The sequence below is a fragment of the Papaver somniferum genome, chromosome 6 (genome assembly GCF_003573695.1).
Source record: "Papaver somniferum cultivar HN1 chromosome 6, ASM357369v1, whole genome shotgun sequence".
NCBI classification, from domain to species: domain Eukaryota; kingdom Viridiplantae; phylum Streptophyta; class Magnoliopsida; order Ranunculales; family Papaveraceae; genus Papaver; species Papaver somniferum.
This window is the reverse complement of record NC_039363.1, coordinates 19279901-19292420: the sequence shown is the minus strand read 5'-3', so window position 1 is coordinate 19292420 and position 12520 is coordinate 19279901. Positions and strand designations below refer to the sequence as shown.

Below are 12520 nucleotides of genomic sequence, written 5' to 3'. Positions count from 1 at the left end.
TTTTGTCTAATTGATGATCCGTCTCGATAATACCTATAACTTATTACCATTTGCTTTCATGATCGTAAAGACGTGAGAAATGAATAAGAATGGCAACAAAAGTAAGTTATACTGTGGCTATATAGAAACCGAGGACCATGAGTGCACATGCACAGGCACTCACTTCTCAACACCAAAACCATGACTCCTATTCATCATTAGTAAATGAAAACAAGTTCAACAAATCAAGGAGCCTCGGGCTTATATAGTGATTGGTTGACAATGTTTTCACATCCGATTCACCATCTTTCGAAAGAGTTGTACTTCAAGATTTGGGTGGGCGATGAAGTTGGCAAAAGTAACATAAATTAATTGGGTGTCTCTAGTAAAAATGGGGAGCAAAAATACATTAAATGTCAAGGTCCATGAGTTGACTAACGTTTGATAACGATCCTCAGCCAGTTGAAGGACATTAATTAACTAATCTTATCCCATTTTCGTTCAGGCAACCAACTGTTACAATTCCAGTTCTTTGAGAAAGTTCCGACAAATACATCAAATGGATGCAAATCCGATTCGATTTAGGCAGGTATCTGGATCCATAATCAAAGAAAAATCACATCTAAACAAAACCCACAATTTTTTTTCTCTCAATTTCGAGAAAAGAATCGGAAACAATTACTTGAATCCTCTGAGAAGGAATTTTTCAGGTCTAGGTAGTACAGGCAAAAATGGCTTCAATGAAGCCGCTTTTGAAACTGAAAGGCTAAGTTTAGATTCAAAAGCGAGAGAAGAAATGGCAGAGAAAGCTCAGATAGAGACGAGTAGTAGGAATGCTGCAGAACAAGATCCTAAAGCTTGGAAATGGATAATTAGGAAAAGGGTTTGGGATATGATGGAAGCTGAAAATATTGCTCAAAACCCTCGTCCTGTTCATCATCGAATTCCTAATTTCGTTGGTGCTGCTGCTGCTGCCAAAAAGGTTAGGCTCTTTTTTGAAAATATCACTTCTCTGTTGCTGTGAAATAAATGGAGCCATGGACTGATGCAAATTTTGTGTTGTTTGAAGGAAGTTATCAGAATTGGAAGTGTTTAGAACATCAGATTGTGTTAAGGTTAATCCAGATTCACCACAGAAGCAGGTTCGGTTTCTAACACTCTCAGGTTAGTCTTGTTCTGTGCCTAAATTGATGAATGTAGCTTGATTATGTGGTTTTTCTAGTAAGAACTCGAGCTGAGTATGTTATGTGTTTGATGTGTAATTAGGTGAGAAGAAGTTGTTGACACCACAGCCACGATTGAGGACAGGATTCTTCTCAGTGCTTGAATCTAGTATGTTGTCTCTGAGCACAATGGGCGAAGCTTGTACGTCTGTTGGTGTTGCCAAGTATGGAAAGCCAATTGGTCTTGATGAGAAGCTCAAGGTGGATTTGATAGTTATTGGTTCGGTCGCTGTTGATCCAAAGACTGGTGCACGGCTTGGTAAAGGCGAGGTAATGATTTGAACGCGATTGTGCTTTACCACTTGCTCATATGAAAATTGTTGGTGGGATTGGACTATTCTTGCGAATCAGAACTATTATTGTCATTAAAGAAACTACAAAATAGAAGTCTGAAGGTGAAGGGTCACCTTATGCACAATGTATCCAGGATGAATAACTTTCAGTTGTCTTCAATGCATAATTCAAGCAGAATGCCTCTATGTATTCTCAAAAATTTCACTGCTGATACTTGCTAACTGCTAAACACCTCAATCCTCGTACTATAACCAGCTGAGTATATCCTGTATGTACATCTTAATACATGGTAATGTTCGCTGAGTTGTTTTTCCTGTGTTTCAGGGGTTTGCGGAGCTTGAATATGCAATGTTGCGTTACATGGGAGCAATTGATGACAGCACTCCAGTTGTCACTTCTAGTAAGTCATTAAGTAATGCTTTTAATTTAGTTGCTTCTTATACATGTTCTTGAAATTGCACTTAGTTCACTTAAGGTTTCTTTCAGTCTTAAAATGCACAGCTGAAATCACCGATTCTGGAAGCACTTGAAATGTTGATAAATTCTTGACCCCCTATCTTGCCATTTAATTGTACAAGGACTGGAGCGGTGGAGTTTTAGGGTACATTGCAGGCTAAAGTTTAATTGTTGATATTAATCTTAAGTTGGTGTCAGTACGAATTTGCAGTTTTGGCTATAATATCCATGTTTTCTTCTTTGAGTATCGATACAAGTTTGACAATGTCCTCTAGAACTAGAATTGATACTATAAAGTTATAAATATAACTTCTAATTACTTCCATTGCAGTACATGATCGGCAACTAGTGGATGATATTCCTGTTGAGAAATTATTGATTCACGATGTTCCTGTTGATATCATTTGCACTCCCACCCAAGTTATCTTCACCAACAATTCTATTCCAAAACCTCAAGGTAAAAACTCAAGTCATAATAATCTGCAATGTTCAGCGGCAGCCTCCTCATTTTACTCTTTTGTGATCTTATATCAACCTTACTTGGTGGACTCAATAGGAATATATTGGGACAAACTTTCCCCGGAGAAGTTGGGCCAAATTCGTATCCTCAGAGAGCTCAAAAGACGGATTGAACGAGAGACTGGACAGAAACTTCCTTCTGGACCCTCAGAAAAGTTACCAGCCACAGCTCAACGGAAGAGACGCTAATAGTAACATTGTATTCATTTCAAGTAAACCAGATTTTGAAAGCAAAGCAACGAAGATTTACCTTAAATGACACTGTAACATGCATTTTTATGATCATACTGAAGAACCCTTGCTTTCATATCCTTTCAGGTGTTTATGTGTGCTTTTGATTTTGAATGGAGATTCCACATCTAATATTTCATTCTGTCTTTCCTAGTCTTTTCAATTCCCTGGGATGTGTCTGTTGAGAAAATAATGGAGTTGGCTCATATTGCTGACTCATAATCGGACTCGGACCCCTCACGCCAGGCTTAACATCTGAGTCGTCTGAGAAGACTAAAACGCCCTGGAAATTTTAAAATAAAATTTTCATTTTTTTTTTTCCGTTCACATTCCTCTTCTTCCTTCGACGGAACAGCAGCGAACTAAAGAACCCTAAATATCCCTAATCCCTCTCACCTAATTTCCTTCGTCTCTTTCAAAAATTCGACTCATCTCAATTCATCTGAGTGGTTCATATAAACATGGATGAAGTTATTTTGAAACAAAACCAGTTGGTGTTGATTTCCCAGTCGGTACTTGGTAATGGTTTATCTTCAGACAAAAAACTTTCCCAGGCCATGATTCGATTACGTTCGTTCTAAACCTAAGATGAGAGCTGCTCTTTCGCTTGCTGTTAAAGTTGGGTAAGTTGATTTTTAATGAATAAAGTTCAGTTTTTTAATTGTTTGTAGTTTCTATTGGGGTTGATTCAAGTTTGGATTTTTATGATTTGGGTGTTGTTAATTTGGTCTTGTTTGGATTCTAGTGGTTTATTAGGTTAATTGCATTGATGGGTTTGGGGTTTAATTTGGGTATTGGAGAGAATTGGTAGTTTCTATTGGGTTGATCTAAATTTGGTTCTGTACTAGCTTGATTGACTAGTCTGAGTTAACTTTTCTGATGGCAGATCGGTTGCTCACACTTGCTTTCAGGGCAACGAAGAATTACACAAATCATGATATTGTTAAGTTTCTAGAAAGTGTTGGGGCAGAGTTTGGTACATGTCAAAATGCTACAACGTCAGCAGATGAAACAATATATGAATTGTCTGTGCCTGTTGACAGGTCTGAACTACTATCACAAGCTATATCAGTCCTAGCAGAGTTTTGCTCTGAGGTATTGATACTTCGTTTTCGTTGATTTCTGATCTACCAGTCTAAAATGCAGATTATTGTGAACTTCAACGTTTACTTGTTTATTCGTTTATGCAATATAGGTTCTAGTTTCAGCAGAAAATTTGGAAAAAGAAAAGAGGTGCTGTTTTGGAAGAATATAGAGGAACTTGCAATGCCAATGGTCGGATGCAAGATGCACGCTGGAATTTGATGATGAAAGCATCAAAGGTACTACTAATCTATATATTTTCCCATAGTAGACACAATCAATCGAAATGGGTGTGCATGCTGAACAAAGAAGCATCTCTACGTGGTATGATGAACACATCCCGGATGAGATTGTCAGCACAAGGACAGATGCTGGGTAAATTTTGTTTCGGTACAGTGTTAGGTTCTAGCTTATTCTAAATTTCTTTGTGTTAGATTGTATGCTCTAAGATGACTTAGATAAGGTATATTCTGTCCTAATAAAATAGATCAGTTGAGTCAGATCTGACTCAAAAAACAAAGCATTTTTTGAGTCAGACCTTACTGAGTCAGAATCAGGTGAGTCAGGTGATTTTAGTCAGATCCATAAAATAAAAAAAAGGCAAACAGGATGTTACTGGTTGTACCAAAGATGTCTGGAATTTGAATCCCACTTACACTGGAGTGTGGAGATTTCTTTTTTTTTTCTTTTCTTTTTACCTAGGCTTGTAGGTACAGTAGTTCGGTAGTTCCCATGGATATCCTGACTCAATTTTTTCCAACTTAAAGTGGTGTCAACCAGAGAGAATTTGATCTAAACATTGTGGGACTGGTGTTGTGTATTGTTGCTGCAGCAGTCGATTTTTAAGACAAATACCATAGTGCTTTCGTAGCTCAACTAAGGACAAAGTGCTCATGTAATTTGTCCATATAATTTAAAAGTACATGGTTCTTGTCAAGTATACACTCTTGAGTACTTTCATGTATAGAAGCAACACCAGACACTACTACCAGAGCACGATACTGAAAGTCTAATACAAAACTTAACTGTTGTGAATGTGTGAAGTACGCAATCGATCTGAGACACCATGATGGGCGAGGGAAGAAAATTGCAATTTAAATACTATCAGTTTAAACTTAACCGTATCCAATTTAAATTGCACATTTTCTGCACAAAAGACTTGAACGACAGTCAAGTTGTGTACAACAACTGCAAAATTATATTGCCTTTTTGCTAGTCCGACAAAACGCTACCACTTCACGTGTTCAAGTTGTTTTTCTTTGATTGTACCGCACCTTTTGGTACAATCAAAGGCAATATAAATTTGCAGTTGTGGTACACAACTGTCGTTCAAGTTTTTTCTCCAGAAAATGTGCAATTTAAATTGGATAGGGTTAAGTTTAATTGTTTGTAGTTTCTATTGGGGTTGATTAAAGTTTGGATTTTATGAATTGGGTGTTGTTTGGTGTATTAGGTTAATTGCATTATGTGGTTTTTTTCACGTATGTGTGCTGTGTGCAGCAAGCAAAAAGCTATATTGTTGGCAGATATGGCTCACATCAGTGGGCTTGAGTTTTCCGATGTGGTGACCACTACAGCACATAAATGATAAATCCCTTCAAAGACCACGTGGGGCGATGATTCTTTATAGAAAGGGGTTGAAGGAAGTCAACAAACAAGGCAAAGAGGTCGGTTTTATTCAGAGAAGGCGAATTTTAATTTTATTTTATCATTAGGAAGCCTAGTTGTTCTTCCTTTTATATCCTTTCATTCTGTCATGAAGGTCATGTATGAAGACAAAATCAAACAGGTTTGGAGACTGACAGACTCTTTTGTAGATAATTGGATATTTTTATTCATCATCGCAGCATGTCCTTTCTTTTCCTTTTTTTATCCTTCTCGTTCTAGTGAATCCGTTATATTTGAAATGTTACTATTTCTTCAAAAGGTAGATGCACACAAACACACATTAGCATCTCCTTAAAGCATTGTCCTGTAGAGAAAAAGATATTCATTCTGTGTATTTTATGTGTTACTCTACAGTTTTACCTTGATTCGCTGATTAACCCGGTCAATTATTTTGGTTTATAATGTCAACTTTTATTGATGTTGCAACTGTTGGTACTCTTGAGATCCACAGGACTAGATTTGTTGATTTATTAATGTCGAAACTCGTGTAGATTAATTTTGCATATCATGGGATGCAGGCAACTACACTAGAGTACAACGCTTATCAAGAACAAGTTCTCAAAAATTGCTCACAGTTTGCCGAAGTAAGGCTTTTACATGGTTATATTCCTTTAGAATTAAAAACTAATACCATCCTCTCTCTTAACGTTTATTTTCCTATGTTATGACATGTTAACTCTTGAAGACCTTAGATACTCGTGAGTTTGTTTTTTTATGTCTTAAATTCTGCAGGGTATTGATGGCTCAAGAGTTGAGAAAGTAATTCACATTGCTGCTAACAAGACCACTGTTCCGGGTGGATGTGGCTGCCATAGTTCCTGGCGGCATTTGAATGGGGGTAAACATTTCCTTGAAATTTAGAGTACATGGTATCGAATAATGACGTATAATTAGGTAAACTGCAAAAATCTGGCTTAATGAAATTCTTTTCTTCGTCTGTGTTGTGATTCAGGAAACCCTGCTCTCACCATCAGGGATTATCTGCTTGAAATTGTCCTGTGGTGACATTGGCCTTGAAAGCCAAAGCTGAATGCAAAAAAAGTTCCTAATCGTAACTTAATGTCTTCGATGTGTGCTTCTATCTATTCTGTATGTCGAGAGCGTTCCTAATCTTACCTTCTTTTTTTTAATAGGAAAAGATTTTATTGAAATATAAGAAGAAACAATACTATTTTGGTCACTTAAGATCAAATTATTGATCCAAGCAGTCCATTCAGACAGCCAATCTATCGAGGCAGCTTGAGATTTTGCAAACTTAGCCAAAGAATCGGCTAAACTATTTGCATCTCTCTTACATAACTACACTCCCGTTGTTCGAATTCTGATAAAATAAATAAAACATCTCTAATAATATTGTTTGTTGTCCACTTGACAGAAGTTGGATTTCCTTGGATAGCTGTTATAACATTCTGACAGTCTCCTTCCAGTTGGATCCTCGTGTATCCTTGTTCTTTCGCCCATAAAACTGCTTCCAAAGCTCCTAGTGCTTCTGCCTGTTCTGCATCTATTGCTTTTACAGAGGTACATCACACTCCATTGCAATTCCCTGCAAAATTCCTTAAGATTAGGCCAATACCAGATGGAAGAGAACTATCTATAAAGGATGCATCAAAGTTTATCTTCTGTAAATTAGGCAAAGGAGGAGCCCAGTTATTTCTGATTGATGTATTGGTGTTGATTATCCTAGTAATATTAGATACAGAATTGTTCCATTCATCCAGATGATTAATAATATTCTCAGCTATATGAGCCACATTAACTTGAGTATTATAAAAATTTCTAGCGCATCTAGCTTTCCAAATGTGCCAAATAATAAAACAAGCAGATTCAAAGTTTTTGAAATCTACCCGAACACCATTATTCCCTGCATTCAAAATGTTACAAAGCCAATCATGTAGATTCTAATTGCAGATTGAATGATAAAGATTAGGATTAACAGAGTTCCAAAAATTGGCAGCTACAGGACAATCAATAAAAAGATGTTGGAAGGTCTCAATGTTATTATCACATAAACAACAAGAAGTATTTTTGTGTTTAGTAATTCTAGCCAACTTATCCTTAGTAGAGAGACACTCGTGTAAACATTTCCATATAAAATGGTGAATCCTAGGGGGAAGCTTCAATTTCCAGAACAGTTTCCAGTTTACTGACATATTATTCTTAGAAGGGGAGGCAGCTAAGGCTTCATCTAGAATAACTCTATAAGCAGTCTTAACAGAGAAGCAACCAACCATTATGGGCAGGAGACCATCTAAGAATATCACAACCTGTAAAAGGAATTCTAATTCTCAAAATTTCAGAAACAGTTTCCTCATCAAAAAGGCTATTAAGGGTATCCATTTTCCATGTGTGAGAATTACTATCTATGAGTTGACTATCTACATTCATTTGGGAGGAGTAAAAGGTAGAATCTGGTGGCTTATTTCTATTTGGTAGCCAATTATCTTTCCAGATAGAAATTCTCCTTCCATCTCTTACTTCCCAGACATAATGCCTTTTAACTATATCAAGACCCTGGCAAATTCCCCTCCATATCCAAGAGCCTTGAGTAGACACAACATCATTAAGAGGATTAAGATTACTAAAATATTTGCAGCTTAAAATTTTAATCCAGAATTCATCTTGCTGTTGTAACATTCTCCAAGCTAATTTAGTGAGAAGAGCCAGATTTAGGATATCAGTCCTTTTAATGTTAAGACCACCTAAGGCTTCTGGAAGTGCTACATCCAACCACCTTTTAGGATATATACCTCCACCCTTATCATCCTTGCCCCGTTGAAAGTTCATCTGAACAACATCCATTTTGTCAGTAATAGTTTTAGGTAGAGGTGTAAAACGTGTCGGCTTACAGCCCGGCACACGAAGTCGCGTGCTTCACGTGCCATGTGTCGTGTTGTGCTGCGTCAACGATTTAGACGCGATGTGATGTGCTTTACTAGTCAAAAGCTAGGGACATCACAGCTCACGTGCAGGCACACGTGCTATAAACAATTTGAAATCACTTAATGGTATACATTAAGTCGGACATTATCACGAGAATGTAAATAAACAATATATCATTTGAAATTATTTCAAATAAAATTAACAAGTTTATTCAATAAAAAGAAATAGCTCATCAATTATAAAATTTGATCATTGTCATGTAAATTAATGTTCTAGTCATATATAAGTAACGAAATTATAACAACGATATTGTGATATATTCTCAAAATATTTAGGTATTATATGTGTTGTTATAAAAATAAGTCAGCATAAAATGTCAAAAACTAACTAGAATAGTGACTCTTTTGTGAAATATAATCAAAATGTGATGTATTATTCCTTGTTATATGGTGTACTTGTGCATGTTATGACGTGCTTTCTTAACGTGCCATGCTGGGCTGGGCCACGTGCTTATTCGTGCCGCATGCTGTGTTGTGCTACTTTGCCAATTATGTTAACCCAGCACAACCCACGAAACTAACGTGTTGGGTCGTGCTGGGCTAACTCACGTGTTGGGCTGGGATGGGCTCCGATTTTAGCGTGCTGGGCTGTGCTGGCACAACCCAATTTACACCTCTAGTTTTAGGCATAGGAAAAACAGCAAGGTGATGATTAGCCATGTTACCTAAAACTGATTGAATAAGAACAGTTCTACCAAGAGGAGCTACAAACTTTCCTTTCCAAGTTGCTAAACTACCTTTTTGGTCGTCAACAAGATGACAGAAAGATTGAGATTTATCTCTTTGGAGAAGAAGGGGGTACTCCCAAGTATTTTCATTGAAGTGCCATTTTCTTAATCTGGAGAATGCCAGCAATAGTATTTCTAATATTACCTAGGACTCTGAAGCTAAAAGCCATTGCAGATTTGTCAAAATTGACAGCTTGACCAGAGAATTTACTGAAATAATCTATAATTGTAGCTAAATGATTAGCCTCATGGATTCTAGCTTCAATGAACAACAAACAGTCATCTGCAAAAAAACAGATGAGTAATGGGAGGAGCATCTTTAGTAACTTGAAAGCCATTAATCAAGTTAGAATCCTCAGCAGTTTTAAGAGCTCTAAAGAATGCTTCCATACAAAGAATAAAAAGATAGGGAGATAATGGATCTCCCTGTCTCAAACCTCTCTTGGGATAGTATAACTTACCTGGAGATCCATTAAGAAGTATGGAAGTAGAAACTGTTGAAATACACTGCTCAATCATATCACATCAGGTGTCAGAGAAACCAAGAGATTTAAAATTGTCAATCAAAAATGACCACTTTACTCTGTCAAATGCCTTTGACATATCCAACTTGATAGCAATACCACCATACTTAGCTTTTTTTTTCTTAAGAGAATCAACCATTTCATGAGCATCACAATGTTATCATGTATTAATCTTCCAGCTATAAAAGCAGATTGATTTGGAGCAATAATTTTATTCAATATCCTTTTTAATATAGAAACCAGAATTTTAGAAATGATTTTGTAAGAAACATTGCATAAACTTATGGGTCTGAAATCAATAGCATGCTTAGGACAATTAGATTTAGGTATAAGAGTAGTAAAATTATGGTTAAGCTGTTTTAAGATGTGTTGTGTTTCAAAGAAAGATCTAACCATATTCACTACATCTTGTCTGTAGGTGGGGAAAAACGATTTGTTGATTTTTACGGAATTGAAGAGACGTCCGTGTGGAGACTCCTTGAACCGAGCGAAATGTTGAACCTCACACAGATGCACTGCAAAAAGGGAGTGCTTTAAGTTCGAGATATCAATCTGTAGGACTCCGGCCTAAACCAAGAACAATGACCGTTCCAGAGTCAATTCGGTCACAAGAGAGGATGGGTTGATCTGTAGGAGGGAAGATGAGAAATGTGTGAGATCAATGGTGATCTGAGATTGTAGGTGTGCTGTGAATTCAGCGTAAGAACGCTCTGAATGATTGAATTTTACTCAATTGAGAGTGATTGCTCAGACGATGAGTTCGTGTAGACGAAAGATTGTCTGTATGAACTTGCCGAGAAATTCCTTGTCCTTTCAATCATGATTCAGAGTTCTTTAATATTGCTAAGTTGAAAACACCATGATCCCATGAATTGTGACAGTTGCTGGAATCAGAGAATGGGTAAGTGGTAAATCATGTCAAAACCAGTTGCTCATCGTGCGGAGACTTGGTTAACTTTCCACCCACTACTTTGCTAACTCTTCCAACTGATTGCACGACTTGTTCATATTCTCGTCGTGTGTATGAACACACGTGTTGTAGACCGCCAGAACAGAACCCTATTTATTATCCCCCCATGTGACACGATTGATGTCTCGTGATTGTGGAGTCAGTTGCTGACTTTATGGGACGATGAGTCCATGTATTGCTGAGTTGAACATGATTTGAAAATGTTCTCAAACTCATGAATTAAATGTCTGCTGAAACGAGGTATTATTATGTTGATAACCTAAGACGAGCAAACCGTGTTGCTGAATCATTGAATTGATAGTTGAACCAATATTATTTAGTCTGAGCAAATATTGCTGGTTTGAGCAGATATTGCTAGTCTGAGCAAATATTGCTCGTTTAATAAATTGTTGGTAACATGACCAAATAAAATATTAATTTAAGAACTGACAGCTGGGTCGAGTATAATAAACAAAGTGTTGATCGTAGGATCAACATAAAATTATCAGCATTTGACTCTGCTCAGAATTATGTTTTCGCAGAGCTCTGGATTCAAAACCCTAATTTTAATGAATTAACGATTTATTGAAAATCAGCGAAGCATGGATTGCAGAGACCGGCTACAAGGGATGATGATTCGACCATGTAACGTCCAGATGCTCGAATGAGCAAAATACCAAAGTCTCTTGAAGACCAGTTGGTGAAAGAATGATTAAATGTTGGTTTAATCATTTATTAAAATAATGCTCGTGTGAGCTTCAGATAATAAAACCTAGTCATGAAAAGATTAGGTACCGACCAAGAGGTCATGATACCGGCTCTTGGTGGCCGTGGGACCAATTGATGGTCGTTTGAGCAAACCCTCAATTGTTTGAAAAGAGTTTGAACCTAATATGAGCAATCGAGCAAATTAGGTTAAAATCATTAAAACGTGTGGGACCAGATGTTTGCAAGCCTTAGGGCCACCCTTGGTCGGTCAAGGGGATGTTCCCGTGTCACCATGGTGTCCGTGTCTCAGTTCTGAGAGTTTCGATATTTTCCGTTGCGCGTTTGAGCAACATTTTGAGAAAATATGCAGAATCCAGGATTCTGCTGAAACTAGCAAAAATACATGAGATGATGAAAATAATAGATAAATAGGGAATTACAAGGTGAGGGACCGACCACGGCTAGGGAATGGACGAACGGATGACAAGCACGGTCCCACACTTTCCCAGTTTTATGTGATTTTATGTATTTTCTCTGATTTGAGCGAAATTCCATGAAACTGGAGAGTTTTCTGAAATTAGGGAACTTCCATGAGATGAGAGAAATAAAATAATAATAAAATAAGGAATGATGGAGTGTGGGACCGGCAATGGCCAAGGCATGGCCGGACGGCCAACGGGTACGGTCCCAGGGCACTCTTCCCAATTTTATATAATTTTCATGATTTTAGGGAATTTTCATAAAATCAAAGAGATTTGTTGAAACCAAAGTATTTTGTTGAAATCAGGGAGTTTTCATGGAATGAGGAAAGAAAAACAAGTAATAATAATAAAATAAGGGACGTGTGGGGCCGGCTAGAGCCCTGTCCCACGGCTTCCCTAATTTTATAATAATTTTCATGGGTTTAGGGAAAATTCATGAAATCAGAGAATTTTCATGGATTGAAGGAAATAATAAAATAATGGGGAACTGAGGTGTGGGACCAGCCACGGCTAATGCACGGTCGGCCGGCTGGTGCTCGGTCCCGTGATACCTTTCCCTAATTTTATTATTTTCCTTGACATAAAGAAATATCATGAGATTGGAGAATTTCCTTGAAAAGAAAGAGATTTGCTCGAATGAGAGAATTTTCATGAGATCGGCGAAAAATAATAAAATATGATAAAATATAAAATTGGGCGTGGGACTGGTCATGGCATGACTGGCCGGATGATGA

General features: G+C 37.3%; 2 protein-coding genes across 2 annotated transcripts; both read left to right on the top strand.

Annotated features, from left to right (window-relative positions):
* The first annotated feature begins 475 nt into the window (after positions 1 to 475).
* On the top strand, positions 476 to 2862 carry LOC113287124 (5-formyltetrahydrofolate cyclo-ligase-like protein COG0212). Its single transcript, XM_026535805.1, has 6 exons — positions 476 to 961; positions 1053 to 1143; positions 1246 to 1472; positions 1821 to 1896; positions 2284 to 2409; positions 2509 to 2862. The coding sequence occupies exons 1-6, from the start codon at positions 539 to 541 to the stop codon at positions 2658 to 2660; spliced, it is 1095 nt and encodes a 364-aa protein (XP_026391590.1). The 5' UTR covers positions 476 to 538; the 3' UTR covers positions 2661 to 2862.
* A 2658-nt stretch (positions 2863 to 5520) lies between these two features.
* Positions 5521 to 6633, top strand: LOC113287125 (serine hydroxymethyltransferase 2, mitochondrial-like). The gene is made up of 4 exons (XM_026535806.1): positions 5521 to 5574; positions 5972 to 6037; positions 6186 to 6291; positions 6406 to 6633. The coding sequence occupies exons 1-4, from the start codon at positions 5542 to 5544 to the stop codon at positions 6456 to 6458; spliced, it is 258 nt and encodes an 85-aa protein (XP_026391591.1). The 5' UTR covers positions 5521 to 5541; the 3' UTR covers positions 6459 to 6633.
* The last annotated feature ends 5887 nt before the right edge of the window (positions 6634 to 12520 follow it).